Source organism: Anolis sagrei, chromosome 5 (assembly GCF_037176765.1).
Source record: "Anolis sagrei isolate rAnoSag1 chromosome 5, rAnoSag1.mat, whole genome shotgun sequence".
Taxonomy (NCBI): domain Eukaryota; kingdom Metazoa; phylum Chordata; class Lepidosauria; order Squamata; family Dactyloidae; genus Anolis; species Anolis sagrei.
In genome coordinates this window covers 129,091,703-129,112,313 of record NC_090025.1, presented here as the reverse complement: position 1 = coordinate 129,112,313, position 20,611 = coordinate 129,091,703, and the positions used below count along the sequence as shown (strand labels likewise).

Sequence of the window (20,611 nt, the reverse complement as noted above, 5' to 3'; positions counted from 1 at the left end):
GCAGCAGTGGACAGAGGTCCATTGTGCCTAATAGGAAAAAAAGTACTTTCTTTTTTATCTAGTGAGTCAATTGCCAATTGATATCAACAGATGGCTGGCCTTTCACAGTTTTGAGACAGGTTTTTTGGGGGTGGGAATGGGGGGTGTAGTGGGGAGGTTCTTCTACTCTGTCCACTTTGTCCAAATCATGTAAAACCCTCTTATTACTGGAAATTATAGTTCATGTTTGCAAAGAGATTTATTTTTTCTGGTTTTTTATTTTATTTTTAAACTCCAGGTATGGTGACATGGTGCCAAAGACAATAGCTGGGAAGATATTCGGATCAATATGTTCTTTGAGTGGAGTCTTAGTCATTGCCCTTCCAGTTCCAGTCATTGTCTCCAATTTCAGTCGCATTTACCACCAGAATCAACGAGCAGATAAGCGCCGGGCACAAAAGGTGTGTTTCCTCTTTCCGTTTCATGCTCTGACTTGGTAATGGAGTAGTCAAAAAATATTTGCCTCAGTTTCTCTTTATGAATATGGAAAATGTTTTATGTACCTCTACACAGGTTCGTCCATTTGAACCTCTACTGTTTATGGAAGTATATCTCTTGATTCAAGCTTCGTTATAACCAACATCGCAGATCTGTGATATGCTATACTGTGTTTGTTAGTGAGTCCAAAGCACAACAAATCAAAATGTGAGGTAGTGTGGCAAAATGTTTTACATTATTTCTAAAGGACTTGTAATAAAATTAAATATGTATAAGTTGAGCATTGTTTACCCACAATTCCAAAATCTGAAATCCTCCAAATCCACAATTGTTCACATGGGTAGCCAAGATGATTCAATGAACACAAACTTTGTTTCATGTAAAATTATTAAAATATAAAATTGCATTCAGGTTATGTGTATATAAAACATAAATGAATTTCATATTTAGACTTGAGTCCCATCTCCAGGATGTTCTATCTAAATTTGAATAAATATACAAATAAAGTTATTCCAAACTCCCAAAAATGCAAAATCTAAAACACTTCTGCTCCCATTGATTTTGGATAAGGGATACTCAACCTGTAGTAACATTTCAAGGAGAACTGACAATATCATTCTAGTGATTCTTAGGGGGGTCCAGGTGATCAAACTCTACTCAGCAATAATGTGGAAAAGCAATCTGTGAGTTTCCATAGCTTATCAATCATTCAAGAATCAGGGTCCAATACTAAAACTACCATTCCCACTGGCTCATGGGAGGAAAGTCTACTAAAACAGGAGTATAGTCCTGCATTTGCCATTTAAGTTGATTTACATTGTATCTACTTGTTAATTGAAGGAGTTTGTTGGATGTATTTAACATTTGGTTCACCAAAAAGCTCACATGTGAGGTTTTTTTTTTCATTTGGAGGGTTCTTAGTTCTATCAAATAAAGAGGTGAGGCATATCTGTTCTGCTTCTTGCTTCTTAACCATGTTTTTTCCAGTGACAAAAAATAGATAGAAGAACTGGTGAAATATGGCAGGTTGTAAACACAGATGGTAATGTCTGTACCACATATACAATTCTTCATTTTACACAGGATTACTGTAATGACTCTGGTGTTTCCTCCTTTCCACTCGTTCTTTCTTTCCATCTTAGTGTTCATCCATTCAGTTGAATGTGCAAAAATTTTAATCTCTGAACAACCAAGGGATTACAAATGAAGTGTGCTTCATAATCAGCAAAAATCAATTTCACTCTAAATGGTCACAGGAAACTTTAATTAACAACCCACAGAAGCCTAAGTTCCCGGAAGAACTCTAGGGGGATGTTTCTAATAAAATGTGTGGTGACCAATAACTTGAAGAAACGATGACTATTACTTTAACCACATTACTGTGATCCATTTTAATTTATATTGCCTTAGTTTATTCCTCTTCTCCTCGGTGACTAGCCCTCTTCTTTACAAAATACTGTGTTCCGTCTTACACCTTTTTAGAGCACATTTATCAAACTCATGGTATATGGGCCAAATCTGGCCCACCATGTCATTTTATGAAGCCCCTCAGATTTATTTATTTACTGTTTTTTACACCCTGCCCTTCAGAGCACCCTTACAAAAAGGCAACAATCTGATGCCGTATAATATACATACAATAATATAAACATACACATTTAAAACCAAACATTAAAAACATCTTATCATGAAAACCATTTATTATTACCATATAGATGGTGGATTACAACTCTTGTATTCCTCATCATTAGACATCATGTCTAGTGCTGATGGGAGCTGTGATGGCCATTTGTCCTGAATTTTGATTAGAAGGTTTATAGATATTATGTCTGACTTCAAAATGTCCTTTAACCTTTCCCCAACCTTAGAGCCACAAGTGTTGTTGGTTTGCAATAACATTTAGACCCAAATTGGGTAAAAGTTGAAGAGCACTGACCAATACGTACAAAAAAAATAAAGTTGGTCCCCTGTTATCCATGGGTTCTCTGGCAATGGATTCAGCAGCCCTCTAAAGGTTACCATAAGGTTGATTTGGCCCTCAATGGAAATGTTTTTGTGTTATCCAATTATTTGTTTTATATTTAATTTATGGCCCACCTGCCTCCCAGCATTGGATCCAAGGGGACACACAAACTTTCAAGAGCACAAGGTTCCTAAAAAGTTTTGGACAATAGTTAAAACACAATTGTTAATCAAAACTAAAAAAACACATATTAAAAATGCAGGTGAAAAGTAATTTTAAAAGTGCATATAAACATAATAAAACAGACTCCCTCCATATTTAAAACTCCAACTGCTGCAGCATATTTCGAACTAAATGACTCCTTATCTGCTACTGGAAGGACACATGGGGAAGAGGGGAGGTAAGCATACCTCTTAACAAAGACTAAAAGAATGTAGCCTCCAAATTCCAAAAATAAAATCACTCCTTAAATTATTTTCAGCATTTGAGTAATGAGCAATATCTAATAGTGCCAATCCACTAGTACAAGTAACACTGAGCTTGCAGAAATTCAGTGTCAAATTGAGCCCAAGGGAATCCAGTTTTGTGCAAAGGAGAAATTAATTGTCTACACAATTATGTCTTATGGAAATAGCAGGTGTATATAGTATTATTCTTGTTGAATCAAATATGTTTGGTTCACCAAAATGTGATTAAGCCCTCAAAATTTGATAAGGTCTCAGCTGTGACTTTAAAAAGTCCAGACACAGGTTTTTGGAGTTGAGCCTTGTCCAGAAGCTTAAATAAGAGTATAGTTTTCATTATACATGAATATGTATCATGCGGGTAGAGGTGACCATTTGTTGGTATGCGTCTTCAAGTTGTTTCCAACGAATGGAAACTCAAAGACAAACATACTATGGAGTCTTCTTTAGCAAGATTTGTTCAGAGTAGGGTATACCTTGGCATTCCTCTGAGAGAATGTGATTTGCCCAAAGTCACCCCAGTGAGTTTCCATGGCCAAGTGGGGATCCGAACCCTGTTGTCCAGAGCTGTAGTCCAACACTCAAACTAATATATCATACTGACTCTCAAAGATAACTCTAGATTATTAAGCCCAATGTTATTTCATGGCTTTTCATTAATTTTAACATTTGTTTACAAGAACTAATTCTATGAAATAGTAAAAAAAAAATCATAGCATAAGAGATAGCACTGTTTCCTGAATCCTATTGTTAATACTAACTAGAGTCAACCTATTAGACTTTGAATTATATGTATGTTGATTCAGAATTCAACAGTTGATTCAATAGTTGATTGAAATGCATGATTATGAATATTGATCTTAGGAGAAGTATTTTGTGCATGACAAGAGAACTGGCACTTTGCATCACAAAATATCAACAATTTAGTCTTTCCTAATTCAGTATATATTAGGAATTTTGTGAGATCACTATTCAACTTCTCAAGTTGAATTTACCATCACATAAGGGGAATCACCCTTTTCCTGTTTCCATATTCCAGCTGTATGTAATTTTAAAAATTGCATAGTACATTGATGCCATTTTGACAGTGTGACTGTCAAGTGAAATAATGTTAAAGGCCAGCACTGAGATGCATTGTACAGTATTTTGGCTACATTCAATGTATACACCTAAAGCACATATTAAATGGAAAACATCGGAGCACAAAGTGACAAAATTGGCATGCATGTGTTAATCGGTTTTACAGTATGAGAACAAAAAATATCATTTGCTAAAATCATTTTTGTCTGTGAAACTAAATTTAAAATCATTTTGAATATTAGGTTTCTTGCCCTTAATTTAAGGCTTGCAGGACTCACAAATGCCTTTTACATAAGCATCTACATCCTTACTCATTAAGGGAACAAACGGAAAAAATCTTACCAAAAAGTGATGACTTGCTCCCACAGCATTTGCCTTTTCTGTGTTACTTGAGGTAGTTCACCCATCTCAATTATACAAAAAAAGGAGAAGAAAAAGAAAAGGAAAAGTCACTTACAGGGATAAAATCAAAGCCCAAGCCCTTTCGTGCACCTGACAAAACACTCAGGTGCCAGATGCTAATGGAAAAAATACAGTTCTTTTCATTCTCTGATGACATACAAAAACCATCCATTCTCCACCTGGCACCTCTTGGGGACTAAACATATTAAATCGCCCCAGTGACTTCTGTCAAAAGCCGCTGAATATGAACAGTAACTGATAAGTTCAATTTTGGCAGCCTGTTCTCTGATTAGTAGTGTGGTGGCAGCTTAAGAAAAAAATGACAGGAGTAATTTCAGGAGGAACTAAGTGATATTTACTGGGCATGTATTTGCTTGGAACACTGGCTAGAAAAGAGGGAATTGCCCACAGATTGCACCTGCTGTTAATGTCATATTGCAAAGATTTAATATTGCTAAGGGCTTTCTGTCACACCAGAGGGCCTACTACAAAATTCGTTCTTCTCTGTCTAAAATTGATTTTATCGGAGCTTCGAATATATATATATATATATATATATATATATATATATATATATACTATAAGTCCCAGAAGCTCCTATCCTGCATGAGGGATTTTGGGAGATGAAGTCAGAAAAGTAATTTTCTCAAGCTCTGGATTTTACACAAAAGCTTTATGTACATAGGTATGTATGCCATCCCACCCAGGTGAGAATACCAGATACTTTGACAAAGAATCCAATTTGACTTCCTTTCCATCCCAAATCCAGCACTTAGCAAATTATTCTAGTCTGTTTGAATTAACCAGAAGCTGTCACTGACAAAGAAAAAGATGATAACAACCCATTTGATAGCCCTGAAAGTAAAGCATCATAGAGAATAAAGTAGACCAAGACTTTTTAAACTTTTTCACTTTCAACCCATTTTGACCGAATATATAAAAATACGTATAAAAATCAAACTGATAACAAATCAGCATTTTCAAGACTTGCTAAACAGGATAATTTTCCTTTTTATGAAGTACAGCATAAGCATCTTCTACAGAATCCACTGTAAACACTGCAGAACATATTCATGTATGTCTAAAATAGTTGTTCAGAAAACTGTTGTTGCCAAATGTTGACCCCAACATTGATTTAAGAAGACAGCATTTGGGGTCAGGGCCCACAGTTTGAGAACCAATGAACTAGACTCATCTTGCTTTCTTCCTTTCTTTCTTTCCTCCCAATGCAGGACCTAAGGAAACAAATTAAAACAAAATTCAGTTAAAATAATTAACTGCAAACTTAAAGTACTAGGTATTAAAACAAATAAGTTATCTAAGTTAGAAATTTAAATAATTTAAAGGCATAAAAACTAAATGAGCAGGGGGGGGGGGAGGGAAGAATAATACTCCCTACATTAATCTGATGACTTTTGTGTATCCATGGATATGATCCAAATATTCTCTTAGATTTAAGGGATATAAAATATCCCCATTTTCCAGGACATTCACCTTGATAATGCCTTTATTTAAAAGGACAAAAAACCCTCTTAAATTTTAATGAAACAAATTTTAGGTTGCCCCATTTTGCTATAGGAGTCAACCTAGACCAACACTTACAGCTCACTCCTCTATACTTTAGGAATCAAAAGAATGTGATTTAAGCTTGAGAACAAATTCAAAATGGCTTCCTCCTGTGCGGGGATTTTGCCATCAAACCAACTAAAGAGAAGTACAACTTCTCACATTCAGAGAGACCAAAGGAAAACTGTGTTTGATCCTAAGAAAACGCTCTCTTTCTAAAAGCTCTTGTAATCTTTAATGTTGACTTCACACTGTTCAATTTACACATTTGAAGCAGGAGCTGACATTTTTTATTTCAAACTTTTCTGCAAGTTCACCTTACTATTGTCTCCAACTTTAAGATTTGTCTTCTTCTTAAACGGTGCCAGTAAAAAAAGTGGAAAACGACCCCCTAAAATTGAATTCCTATCCTGTCAGAATTAGAATATATTGAAACATATAAATAGAATGTAGTCATTTCAGAAAGTTATAATGTGCATATGCTGCTGAACTCTCCCCTGTACCTTCTGAATCTATTGTAGTTTCAGATGCTGCAAACTCTATTTGCTTTGGAAGTTTTTTGAAACTTCCCTTCCCTACAATATCTTGTTCAAAAGGTGATGATGATGATGATGATGATGATGATGATGATGATTATTATTATTATTATGTTCATTTATACCTCACTTTTTATCTCTACAACTAGAGTATAAATCATTTGGAGTTGGATGAAAAGAGTTGCTTAATGCCCAGTGACTGATGTATCCATTCCAAGTTGCATTATAAAAAATGTATGTCCATGTGTGCTGTGTTTATGTACCATGAGAATGAGAGTAGAACTATGATTAGTGACTAGAGAATAATTTATTCAGCAGCATCAAGGAAATGGTAGAGAAAATCTCTTCCATCAGCCGGTGGATGAGATGAAGAGAGTGAGGATATCTTGTCTATTTTCTCCTCCTTTTCCATCTCAATGGTGTCCTAGTTTGTGTATTGAATTGGGAAACCAGGATTTAAATCCCTGCTCAGCCATGGAAGCCCGGTGGGTGACCTTGAACAAGTCACACTTTATCAGTCTTAGAGGAAGACAATGGCAAACCTTTGCTGAACAAATATTGCCAAGCAAACCTTGTGACAGGTTCACCTTAGAGTTGCCATAAGTCTGAAAACACTAAGGCACGCAACAGCAGCAGCAGCAACAGTCTACACGGCCCTTCAGAACAACTGCTTATCTTATAATGCATTAAATTTCTGTCTATCTTTCTTCATATTCCTTCCCCTACTCTCTTTTCATTCTCCTCCTCAAAAGATTGTGTGTCATTCTAGTGAGCCTATTTTTCCCCAGACCATGTTCTTCTTTCCATAGCCCATCATTTTTGTGATAGAGTTTCTAAAACTCTCGCTATTGTATTTTTTTGTGTGAACCAAACTGAAGCAAGATGGTAGTCCTTGGTCTGATTGACTCCAGTGAGAAGTAGTTCCAAAGCTTTTGTCCAAGTGATATTACACAACAAAGCCACACAATCTCCTTTTGCAAATATTACAGAAGGCTGAAGTATGAAAACAGGATGTGGTTCTTAAGCTTCCAATTTCAGGAACTGCAACAAGATGCAATTCTCTTGCTACAAATTCCATTTTCAATTATGTTCTGGATTAAATGCTCCTCTTAGGAAACTTGAGAAATACTCAAGCTTTCTCTCCCTCTCCCCTCCAACTTGACTTCTCAGGTCAATGCTTCTCAAGCATTAGATCTTAGACTTCTTTATATCAATCTATGAAAAAATCACAAGAGAACACATTTTGCAGATATAACTGCTGTTTTTATGCCTGAATCTAGTCCCAACTAGATTCATTTGCATCAATCTGTGCAAATCATATTGTTTCAGTGAGTTTATTCTACTTGAAATTAAAAATTGGATTTAAGACTTTATATCAAAGGTGGACATTGTTAAATGTTCATGATAATGGCAGTCAAACGGAAGCCATTCCAATGCAAAAGTGGTCTGGAGTATATCTAAGGAACATAACATAAACCAGACCATGCTGTGTATACCACTTTCATGTTACCAGTCCCTGTACTCCAATGAATGGAAGGCCACTGGTTTAGATCTCACTGCATTACACCAAATTTCTTCTACAAATCAGAGCACATTGAGTAATTAGGTGTGACACTTCACAGCTGTCAGACAGCTAGCTAGTCTTTGAGTCTATTATTTGTTTCCTTCAGGGAAGTTTTAGTGGCAGAATCAGGAATTGTGCAATTACAGGGAGAAGAAAGCCACATTCCAGACCTCAGCATAGAAGCAGTGGCATGATCATACTGGCAGGAGTAATGGGAAATCAACATGTCTCATATGAAAATATGTGTAAACACTGACTCAAACACCATTCATTGTTCTTGTCAGATGATGCATGCTGAGAACCAAATGCTTCTTACTTATTTGCATTATAAATGAAAAAAACACAGCACCTGAAAGCTCGGTCTACAGAGTCCCTCCTGTGATTAGGGAGCTTGGTATTCATAGCGAAGTAATTCCAATTAGCTATGTTATCTTTCTTAGAAAGCTCAATGATGGATGCAAACGCAAATGGCACTTCTTTCTTTTCTTCCCCACAGAAAACCAGGCTTGCTAGAATCCGTGCAGCAAAGAGTGGAAGTGCAAATGCTTACATGCAGAGCAAACGGAATGGCTTGTTCAGTGACCAGTTCCAGCAGGTAAGGAGCATTGTATGCACAAAATCCAGAAAACCCAATAAATAACACATCAGCATTGTGCGGTCTGTTTAACATCAGAAAAAAGTCATATTTTGATACGTACGCATAGGCTGAAGGAAAAATCCTTCTTATGCACGGGAGCCAGTTCAAGAAAAATGGTTTCCCTTGAGGTCCAGTCTATTTGGTTCTTTTCTTTCCCTCCCTCCCTCCCTCCCTCCCTCCCTCCCTCCCTCCCTCTCTCCCTCTCTTTCTTTCTTTCTTTCTTTCTTTCTTTTTTGGACACATACAAATCTACTGGTGATGCTACTGGGAGAGGGGGAAAGGTCACTTCCACAAAAGCAATCTTCTCCCTATGTGACTCTAATGAACCTCCCAAGAGTCTACAGCTGCCTTCCAAATAGCCATTTCCCTTCTTCCAGATGGGGTAGCCAGACTGGCTGCGAGTCTCAAGTGCATTTCATTAAAATGCAATTTTAATGTCAAGGATGTCACACATTTGTTCCAGACATGATTGGATCTCTGCTATATAAAGAATATTGCTGTATCAGAATCTCTGCTTTGGAACTGATTTCCACTCATTCTGCTGCTTGTTAACTCTTTCACCTTTCTTTGCCTCTCCTGAGAGAGAGAGGAGAAAGAAAGAAAGTTCAATCAAATATGTCTTGATTTTGCTCTGGTTCTTGTTTTATGAAATTGCAATAGTATTGCTCTTTTGCTGTGACTTTTACGAGGGGTGGGTGGTACTTCCACCATTGATAGGACAGTGAATATTTTCCAGGTTGTAGGCTACCATTAAAGAAGTTAACCAAGGTATTAAACCTACTTAGAGATATAATTCAGTACCACAAATAGCTTTTTGAAAATTCAGACTAAAACCAGGAGTGGATTTGCCACTCAGTTGATAAGACACTAACCACCAGTGGCTTTCAAAACCTTTTTGTGGAGAGTAGAATTGTCTAAAGATCCAGAAGACTGCCCTCATCTTCTCCCCGTAATATCCTGTTTTGAGCCTTCTCTCAGGTAGGAACTGCATCAACAGTAGATGTACACTCACAGATCATCCTGCAAGATCTCTTTGAGATCAACCTTCTATTGTTGGATTTTGTCACCAATAGGAGATCATTTTCACTTCCCGTTCTGTCAAAAAGATATCTACTCTTTTGGATTTTGTAATTCTGCATTGACAAATCCCTTCACAATAGTTTCTTGAAAAGAAAGACAGGCTAGGCACATACTATTTTTCTTCAGTTTTCACTTTTTTTCTCTATATAAGCATCTCTAGAAATGGGGGTTTCTTAGGGACCCTCCACACAGCCCTATATCCCAGAATATCAAGGCAGAAAATCCCACATTATCTGAGTGTGGACTCAGATAACCCAGTTCAAAACAGATATTGTGGGATTTTCTGCCTTGATATTCTGGGATATAGAGCTGTGTGGAAGGGCTCTTAGAATCAGAGGTATATCTTATGTATTTTTGTTGATTGTGGTGATGGTGGTACTAAAATTAGGGTGTGTCTTACAAAAGGTGTCTTCAATTGTAAAAGTCCCCGGTAGCACAATGGGTTAAACCCTTGTGCCAGCAGGACTGAAGACCGACAGGTTGGAGGTTCAAATCCGAGGAAAGCATGGATGAGCTCCCTCTGTCAGCTCTAGCTCCCTATGCAGGGACATGACAAAAGCCTCCCACAAGGATGGTAAAACATCAAAACCTTCTGGGAATCCCCTGGGCAGTGTCCTTGCAGATGGCCAATTCTCTCACACCAGAAGCGACTTAGTTTCATAGAAGTAAATTTTTGATGACGTAGCATTTTATTCTAAGCCCATTGCAAAGATTTTCAAGAAGGTGTTTCAATTTCTACTTTGATTGTATTATTCAACCTTTAATAATCCTTATCCATCGTTATTTTCAAGTCGTGTTGAAATTAGTACTTTAATTGGTGTATTTCTTGCTCCTTAATTTTAATAGAACTTGAATGGTGAGGCAATGACATCATCATAGTGTGTTAGCTGTAAGCACACCAATACACACCAATTATTTCCTCATATGCTTTCACTTGGAATTGTTCGCCAATCCAAAAAAATGACTAACAAGAACATGGTCTTATGGAAAAGTCAATACCATAAATATTTTAAAGTGAGCAGTATTTCAGTCCTAAAGCATTGCAGTACAGGCTTGCCGTGTGTTCAGTTTCGTTTTGTTTAAAGCAACTAAGATGCATATTTATATCAAGATCCTCACTTGATGCCCATTTCTTCACAAATGAGGACAATGCCATATTTTATGTATCAACAGTTATGTGGAGACGAACAAGAGGCCTTTGTTAACAAAGCTGGCTCTTCGTTTGAAATCCAGCACCACCACCTGCTTCACTGTCTGGAGAAAACAACGGTAAGGTGATAAAACGGCAGCTTCCTTCTGATCTGCGAAGAATAAATCTGGTGTTGTGCTGTTACTTTTAGTTAAAAATGCCTGATCTTGTGCAATTTCGGCTTACTTCTTAAATCCAAAGACATTATTCATGGCATGAGAGTCTCCTGAAGTTATATTTGTAGCGGGATTCATGTGTGAGTTCATGAAATATGCTGGAAATTTAACTGTATAGGAGTGAAGTTTGTTTCTGCCGAGCATAGGAGCAGTTTCAGATCGTTTGCTGGTGGAAATACTGGGGAAGAGATCACTACAACAGGGATCTGTAGTAATTGATTAATTACAGAATTTCAGTAGTAATAAACAGACAGAAGACAAGATCGGATACTCTTTTCTTCATATGAGACTTGCTAATCCATCTTTCAGGAAAAAATGCAGCAAAACAGATACAGGGGGAGATTGGTGTAGGTATGCCAGCTTTTCCTAATTTGGAATTTCTCATTTCTTTTTGGAAATGCAATGACAGTCTGAGAAGTGCTGAGCCATCTGACAGTTGTGCTGGCGACTTATTTTTGGCTGCCTTGCTCTAAATATGCACATTTGTGAAAGCGCTATTCCCAATGTGCATATTTATGTTCAAGCTTTCCTAAACTATTTTAAGGACACACAGTATAAATGTAGCTTTGTGCATATATTTTCTTATCACTTGCATTTGAGTGTGGGTGTTCCCCATTATTTTCCCCACAATTTTGGTTTGCAAATTGTGCTGCATTCCAGTTTATGCTTAGGTTTAAACAGTTCACCCGTCCTGTGTCCTGATGCCTCCTGCAGTTTTGGGAAATCAGTCATTGCACTTCAGTAGTTGGTGAATGAGTTTCAGTTTTGGGAAGTGACACACTACCAAATTTGATCCTACCATTCTTTTTTTAAAGTGCCTTGACACTTTTATTTTCTTCAGGTGGCAATAACAGACCTGTCATTTAGTTTTCCTTATCATTTTTCTTTCTTTTTACTTTTCCTTGCCCTTGCCTTTAGAAATAATATTATATTCAATGCTATTTAATTTAGGCTATTTCACATACCAAGATACAATCTGCAGTTAGGATCTGAATACATTTTTGAAATGAACCTGAGGGCTTGAACCAAACCAGTGGATTGTTTCCCCTTTTATCAAGTTTTAACAGAAAGGGACAGGAAATAAATGTGTTTTACTCTCCCCACCCCCCTTGGGTCTCACATTTCTCATCAGGCCTATCTTTATTGTAATGAACTTTATAGAACTGCGTTCTTTGAAAAAATGTGTCCAACGTTTCCTTGAATCCACATGGATTTGGGAAGTTCATACCTCTCTATTTTTTATTTTTAGTATTTTTATTAAAATGATTTAATATAAAACACTACATTTAATATATTTTGGGTATTTTCCTTTATCTTGGGATTGGCCATAATTAGGTTTTAAACAAACAAACCACCTATTTTCAGTAAAATGCAGACATCAATGAACTGTGATACTCTCTTGACAATACTATTTTGTAATCATTTTGCAACCAAGTTTTAACTTCACTTTAAAAAAGAAATCAAAAACTAATTTGCCAGAATTAAGATAATATACCGTATCATAAAATGTACAGACATGCATGATTGTGATAAGAATGTTCAATGCCACTTGTCTTTCTCAATCATGTCGAGCAGAATCACGAGTTTGTGGATGACCAAATGTACGAGGAGAGCTGCATGGAGGTTTCTACCATCAACAGGCATTCCAGCCACAGCCCTTCTCTTTCTTCCCAACAAGGAATGACAAGCTCTTGCTGTTCACGACGACATAAAAAGACATTCCGCATCCCAAACGCCAACATAGCTGGCAGCCGACCAAGTAGCATCCAAGAACTCAGTACCATTCAGATCAGGTGCATGGAAAGAACACCTCTGTCTAACAGGTACTTCAGTTTTAGAAATGATCCTAGACAGAGATAACCGTGTCCTTAAACCTTCCGTATGGCAAAGGACTGTCAGGAAGCATGAGCTTGTGTTAATGTGGGTATTTTTTGTTTTGTTTCAGATAATTAACTGTGTTATGCAGGGTTGTAAGGAAAGCAGTCATCTGTTCTTGAAAATAATAATTTTGGAGTGCATAAGTGAATGACTGTGGATACTTTTTAAATATCATGGCAAATCAGCTGTGTAATATGGTGGACTTTACTGACAGCTTGTTATAAATATTTTCCAGTTTATAACTCAGTTGTTATCTATGGGCCCATGATCCCAATCTTTTTCCCAACAGCTGTCCATAATCCCACATGTAATATTTCCTCTTCCCTTAGACAAACATTCAAAGCCCCTAAAACACCTCTAATTGCACTAAATTGACTCATAACCTTGGGAAATACTGTGATGATATGTTTACCAATTTGTTTGGTCATATCTACATGAGCCTAATAGAAGGATTGGTGGGTAACACGTTCACAATCCCAGAGACAAGTAGACATTTATACAAGGATCTCCTGCCTCATTGACTTCCATGGAGGCAGTTTTCCCCAAAAGAACTGCTTTATACCAAGATTTGGCGTCCCTCTACTGAAATGAATGACAACATTTTATGTCTGGGAATATGAATAATAGTTGTAAATAATATCAGGAGTGGATTACCTGAGTCAACAATGGACTCAGAGGTTCCATTATTCACAACAGTAATGCAGTTGCTGGAAATTTGTCTACCTACCATGAGTAGCATAAATATGCTAGATGATAATGTTCTACCCTTAGTGCTTGATACACCTGATCATTTTTGGGACACCATTGTAATTTAGTGTATATACTCATGTATAAGTCTAGAAATTGTAGCCAAGAAATTAACCCTCAGAACCTGGCTCAACTTATCCACTAGTCAATGTTTGTACTGTGTTTCAACACTTGACAAAAATCTCTCTGAATATAATGTTTTGGGAGAACCTAAAAGAATCACTGAGCCCCATTACTCCATCACAGCACTATTGCTGACCTTTTTGAATGATTGGGCAGGAATTTGAGGGTAGCGGTTGGTCTCCTGAAGCAGCATTGGTGTTTTGCTCTCTCTTTGGAAAGACTGGCAATTTATCCATGGTCATATCAAAATTCATACATTTTGCCCCAAAATCTGCCCTTAACTTATACATGAGAATGACTAATACATGAGTATACACAGTATTCTTCTTATTACATAAACTAGTAGAACATAGACCTAAATCCATTTTATACTGTTGCTACAATACCTTCCCTTTCCCTCACAGCCTTCAGAGGTTTTTCCAAAACAACCTCATATGGTTTCCCAGCTCTTCAGACTATAAAGACATACAAACAGGTTTCAGTGGGAGGGGATGGCCACCTGCTCTGCTGAATCTCACTGTTTTAACTGTGGAAGTCCAGCTATGATTTCTGAACGTTAAAAAATCTGCCAATGTTCTCACGCTCCCAACAAGAAGGGAATGCAGTCTCAGCACACTGAGAGGAGCCTCCATGGTGCAATGGGTTAAACCCTTGTGCTGGCAGGACTGCTGACCGAGAGGTCAGTGGTTCGAATCCAGGGAGAACAGGTTGAGCTCCATCTGTCAGCTCCAGCTCCCCATGAGGTGACATGAGAGAAGCCTCCCACAAGGATGGTTAAATAGCAAATATCCAGGCAACCCCTGGGCAACTTCCTTGTAGATGGCCAATTCTCTCTCACCAGAGGTGACTTGCAGTATCTCAAGTCGTTCCTGACATGAAAGAAAGCACACTGAGACACTTTGGCAAACCATCATGAAAATTTGTATTCTGATTTGGTGCTCTTTTATGGGAAAAATATTTGGAACAAGTCCTTGGGTTTGTGTTGTTTGCACAAACATTGGGTCTTACATTGATCCCACCCAGCCCACACTCATAAGTGAACAAAACAAGTAAATTTACATATTTTGATTCCAAGTAAAACGTATTAAGGCTGGTGAATGAACAATAGAATAAGTACTGGTTGAGGCATATCCATTTTGTTGCAAACCAGACCCAAGCTGAATGGCTTTCTGACATACCACAGCTGAATAAAAACACTAAGCAGATGGAACTTTTATGTAATTTTATACCCATTGATTTTTTTTAAACTTCTCTAGCCGATCCAGTTTAAATGCCAAAATGGAAGAGTGTGTTAAACTAAACTGTGAGCAGCCTTATGTAACAACAGCAATAATCAGCATTCCAACGCCGCCTGTGACTACACCAGAGGGAGACGATAGACCAGAATCTCCAGAGTATTCAGCAGGAAACATTGTCAGAGTATCTGCTTTATAAAACAGTTAAATTAAAGACTGCTTAAAAACTGAGCTGCGGCAAAGAGAATAAGAGCGTGGAGAAAGAGAGACATGGCAACACTTTGTTCAATGGAACGCCAACAGGCAATTGGAAGATTTTGGAGATACAAACATGTTTGGGCTTTCAGTTCTGACTTGTGAGCATTGGGCAACCAAATGGAATTTCTACATATCACTTGAACCTTTCTGGAGCAAACTCTTCTGTGACTCTTTTCATTTACTCTATGAGCACAATGAAATGTCTCCCATTGATGCTTCTTCTTACCATGACAAATCTTTTTAATAAAATATCTAAAACAAAACCAAAAAAAATCAAGAAAAGAAAGATAACTACTGTTCGAACCACTTACATTCCAACTGGATGCAAAATCAAGGATGGAAACAAAGTTTTGATATTCTCTTTTTTCCTGTTGATACACCATGAACCCGTTGACAAGCTGACTTTAACAAGAGAGAGAGAGAGAAAATGGCTCATCAATATTTGTGCTGACTGGAAGAAACACAACCATAATGCATGTGAAAATTCTTTGGAGCTGTGATCTGAGTTTACTTCTGTTGTTTATTTCAGGTTAGGCATGATAACATTTTACTGTAGACAAGGGGCATTTCTGTGCACTTACAAAAAAAAGCTGATTGTTAATGTTCCATTGTTGTACAAATAACTTCCTTTTCTGAGGGTGAAATTAAGTATTTCTCCCTCTAAAACATGCATTAGTGAACTTGAGATGTTCAATTAGTTTAGTATTTATCATTGTTTTCTCTGGCTTCCTTGGTACTGTTACAACTGCAATAATACAATGTACATCTGTTGTATCAGGAATCAGGCTTTTATTTATATAATTGCACAAAAAAAATCAACTACGCAGATAAAAGAACAAGGATAGACAGTACAGTGTTCTCTGTTAAAGTTTAAAATAATTTCACAACCAAAACTATTGTATTACAAATGTAGGGTTGTGGAGTTTTTTTAATCCCCATTATTCTGTAATACTTTAAAGCCAATCATTGCCTTTGTTTAACTTCTTTCCACTTTGAATGTCAAGGGTTTCTATAGCTAAGAACTCCCTTTGATTAACTTCATTCTGTAGTTTTATGTTTCTGGAACAAAACAACAGTCTTCCTAGTATAGTGTTACTACATCATTAATATCAGCCGTAACACTAACTTGGTTTAGCAATCAACATCTCTTAAATTTTACTACTATTGAGTCCTACTACTGGACAGGCTAAGTACCGGGAGACAGAGTTAAGAGTTCCAGAGGATTACTAAAAATATTGCTGGAACACTTAGGTATTCTAACAAAGAATGTTATTGAAGTGAATGCTATGAACCTATTGTTGCAAAACAATAGTTGATGTGAAGTTATGTACTACTGTGGGATCAATGCACAAATGTTACTGTTTGAATTTATCCTTTTGTTTGTCTGTTTCGTTGTCCAAAGGATTTTTTAAATGCTATTTCCAGAAAAGTAACTTTCTTCAATAGTTGCTAATCTAAGAGCATGGTGGCTTGCCATCATTTCAAGTCCTCAAGCAAAAAAACAAACAAAACAGAAATATGTTTCTAAGAACGTGTAACCAAACCTTGCAAGTGTTTCTAAAGAAAATGCTAGATGGACATGTATAGAACCTCTACTACAGAGGGCACTATAAGATAGTGTATTGCCAGATGTATTCTCATCTGATCATTGAACCCACTCATGTATGGATGTAAGAATGTCCTTAAGTGGTCTCTTGTCTGAAATTATGTCAGATTAAAAATAATATATTGGATGTTGGTGATCAGATTCCATCCTCATCAGCTGCCACCCAATCTGTTTAGTGCTATTTAGTATTATGTGACCAGCATCACACCCAACCACATTTCACATTTCCAAATTATTGGATCTGACTCTCCCCCTCCCCTTGATAGTTGAGTGAATGAGAAATGTAGACATACAAAGATCTCACCCCTTTTTTATGGATTCATTGTCCAATCCCCTGTTGCAGGACCTTAGCTGTAGGAGAGTTGGATAGGGTATTATGCAAACTATGTATGCCCTTGCAGTACCCCCTATACCCCATATCCATTTTGGTATCTTACAAAGCAAAATGGATGTAGGACATAACAGCTGTGATCAAAATGCTCTCTGCTTTTGGTGCTGTTCCCCATAATTGGATCTACATCAAAGACAAATGCATTGTCATAGTGTAATGCTTATGGCAGGGGTGAGCAGCGTAAAGGCCCTATCCTGTTTTGTAGCCACTAGAGACTCCCCCTCACCCATTCTCTGGATATATATTTTTTGTAAAAACATGCAGAATCACTTTCTAAGAAGTAGAATTTTATGGAAACTAAGGTGAATGGCCCCCATGTGCCTTGTTTTGGGTTTACTTCTCCCAATATTGAAATTCAACATTCAGTTAAACAAAAACCCCATTAAATAATGTTTTGGCTAGCACAATAAATCTGGGAGTTGTATAGAAAATTTACTTCTGTACCCTAAACTCAGTTGGCTATCTTATCCTATAGGAGCAGAAAGTCAGTGTATAGGTACAGAAAATCAGTATACAGAGAGACTTGAGCCAATATCTTGTGCTGCATTTATGCACACCCTTTTTCAGTGTCTAGTCTGAAATTGATCTTTAAAATTTAGTACATTTCTTTTCCTACTTTTTATGAAAACACAAACTCATCATGTTCAAAATCAACTATTTTGATCTTTCTCTCATTTTTGTCACTTCCAGTATGGTTGTCAATTCTAATTGGCTTTACCAAAGAAGAAAGAAAAATTGGGATAGGGTTTTTTTTTTAAAAAAAAATGTTCATTTGCATTAGGAAAAAGTTTTGGAAGCCTGGATTTATCTGCATTCCTTTGTAGTCTTCCTGATCACTTCACTGAACTCACAGAATCATCTCATTATTCCATCTCAGGAAAAAGGGTCCCATTTTGATGCGCCCTTTTGCTCCTGCTGAGTTCTGGGTTGACATTTATGCATGGTGTGATCCACAATGCTTGAAGTGATCCTTGACTTGTTCCTCTAAGAGATGAGTGGGAACAGAATCCTATTGGTGAAATACTCTGGTAAAACTTGGGGCTATATAATTTTGGAAATGTTGTAGGATGTATCAGTCCCTCTCATGAAATGCCAACACCATACAAGGCAGCTTCTAGGCACTTTAATAGTCTCCCTTGTCCATTTAGGATGCTTCCAGACTGGGCTTAAACCCACAACCTGTTTCATGATGAGTTTAAGTCCCCAGGCCCTTCCCAAAAATCCAAGCTTATATACCGGGCTGCCATGCCACCTCTCCAGGAGGTCTCCAGGTCCATATAAATGACATGCCAGGAGGCTGGGGAGGGGAAGCATTCGCCTCACCTCTTGGTGCATCATTTCTACATGCCAGGAGGTCTGCCAGAAAAGCAGCATGGCTGACCAGAAAGTTTTCGAGTATTTTAAGGGCTTTGGAGGGGAGGTTGGGAACGGCGGGGGATGCCTTCTTAGTTCTCCGCACTTTTGGAAGCCCAAAGAACTGAGATGGGCTATGGGGACTGACCCCACAGGCCCCATACCCCATTAGACCTGAACCTTTCAGGAAGGCCCAAGTCTAATGGGATATCAAATTAATTGAGGACAAACCAGGGTTAACCTGCTTTGTCCCAAATTAATTTGCTTTTACCTGAGGTGTCATTTGGATGCCTCAGGTAAAAGCCCAACAAGAGCCCACATTTTGTGCCCTGTCTGGAAGCGCCTTTAGTGGCTGAGGAAGTGAAGCAGGCAGAGTCTGCCTGTAAATCCACAGCTGAGAGAAGGGATTATTAATCACTTTTTGGATCTCCAGACATTGTTTTTTGGATCCTCAGCATATACTAGCATCTTCACTAGATATGTCTTCTGAATTCTCTCATCTGTGGTATTGCAGTTGGATGCTCTGCAGTTCTTCCCCCAAGCAAAAATACACCTTAGCACTGGGAAGTTTGGGCTGTCAGAGGAAGTGGTAGCCCAATGCAAATGCCCTGGCTTTATACTCAGCTAGTGCAATAGAGTGTCTCACCTAATAAATGATAGTCAGGATTTGCAGTGGGATTCAAAAGTAACTTTGATGACAACTGACATTTTGTGTGCTTTGTGCTGATATGATTTTCCAATTTAAAACTTTCCTGTTATTAACGATTTGCAAGTTTCTCTCTTCTTTTTTTTTGTTTGCTTGTTGAAAGTACCTTGAGCATAGTCTCAGAATTATGAATGCTAATTGAAGTCACCAAAGGTTGTTGGAGGCCTTGATCCTGGAGATGTAATCTGCAATTCAGACAGCTACATACTGGGTTCAGAAGGGGCTACCAGGCTAGAGAAAACCAGACACCAATACTTGAATGTTGAATGGGAAACCCCATGCCTTACCCTATAGGATCCCCTTGTATCTCAGTGTTCACAAGGCAGTGTTATTCTACAGATGCAACAGCTTTTCCACTGCCTCCTCTTTCCTTCCATATTTCACTGGATCGAGGCCAGCTCTCTTCCAAGTGGCTCAGGTCAGCAAAACCACGCTGGCATGTGAAGATCCAGTTTCTCATGATCTTACACCTTGTTTAGATGGGAAAGTGGAACAACAATGTTAATATTGCAGGCTACATCCCAGCAGCATGGCTTCCCTTTAATCTCCTGCCTTTAAATTTGGTAAAGATTTTGCGTAATGCTAATCTGCCCATTTCTCATGAAAGTATAGTATAATTTTATTTTATTTTTATTTAAAAAATGAAATTCAGAAGCTCAACATCATTTTAGTGTTTTAGGTGATTTAAATGCTGTTTTTGGTAGTGAATGACTTGGCGACTGTGTAAAATGCATCTGTACTGTAAATGAAATGTAATTATTTCTGTGTATCACACAAAGAAACCAAGGTTGTTGGTTGTTTGGGGGGATGACTTCGATAATTTTGGAGGGAAGTTGAAATTCGTATTGTACTTCAGGAGGGCAGTATAACAAGCTGTGTTATGCTGAATAAATCAGACATCTGAGGACTGTTTAAATAAAACATCTGCATGCTTGAATGGGACAACTGATTTTGCAATAACCTCATTCATGGGAGCATTGTGCTCCAACCTGTATTTCGAAGGAATGACTGGTGAAGCTTACCCTAAAATTCCTCTTGTGATTCAAGATGTCATTCATTGCAACTATTGTGCAGTTAATAAGTACCAGATCTTCATAACATCAAGGTCAGCTTCTCCCAAAATAGTCCACGTTTTACTGTCCTACTAAAAAATCTTGCAAGGTGTGAATGCCTTCAACAG

At 37.7% G+C, this 20,611-nt stretch overlaps 1 protein-coding gene across 1 annotated transcript in view; it reads left to right on the top strand.

Moving 5' to 3' along the window:
* The window catches only part of KCND2 (potassium voltage-gated channel subfamily D member 2), a 350,315-nt gene extending 329,947 nt beyond the window's left edge, over positions 1 to 20,368 (top strand). Inside the window, exons 3-7 of the mRNA XM_060777708.2 lie at positions 278 to 440; positions 8,549 to 8,647; positions 10,943 to 11,038; positions 12,710 to 12,957; positions 15,139 to 20,368. Coding sequence (XP_060633691.2) covers positions 278 to 440; positions 8,549 to 8,647; positions 10,943 to 11,038; positions 12,710 to 12,957; positions 15,139 to 15,316 — 784 coding nt within the window. The 3' untranslated portion in view covers positions 15,317 to 20,368. The remainder of the gene's footprint in view (positions 1 to 277; positions 441 to 8,548; positions 8,648 to 10,942; positions 11,039 to 12,709; positions 12,958 to 15,138) is intronic.
* Positions 20,369 to 20,611: the final 243 nt, after the last annotated feature.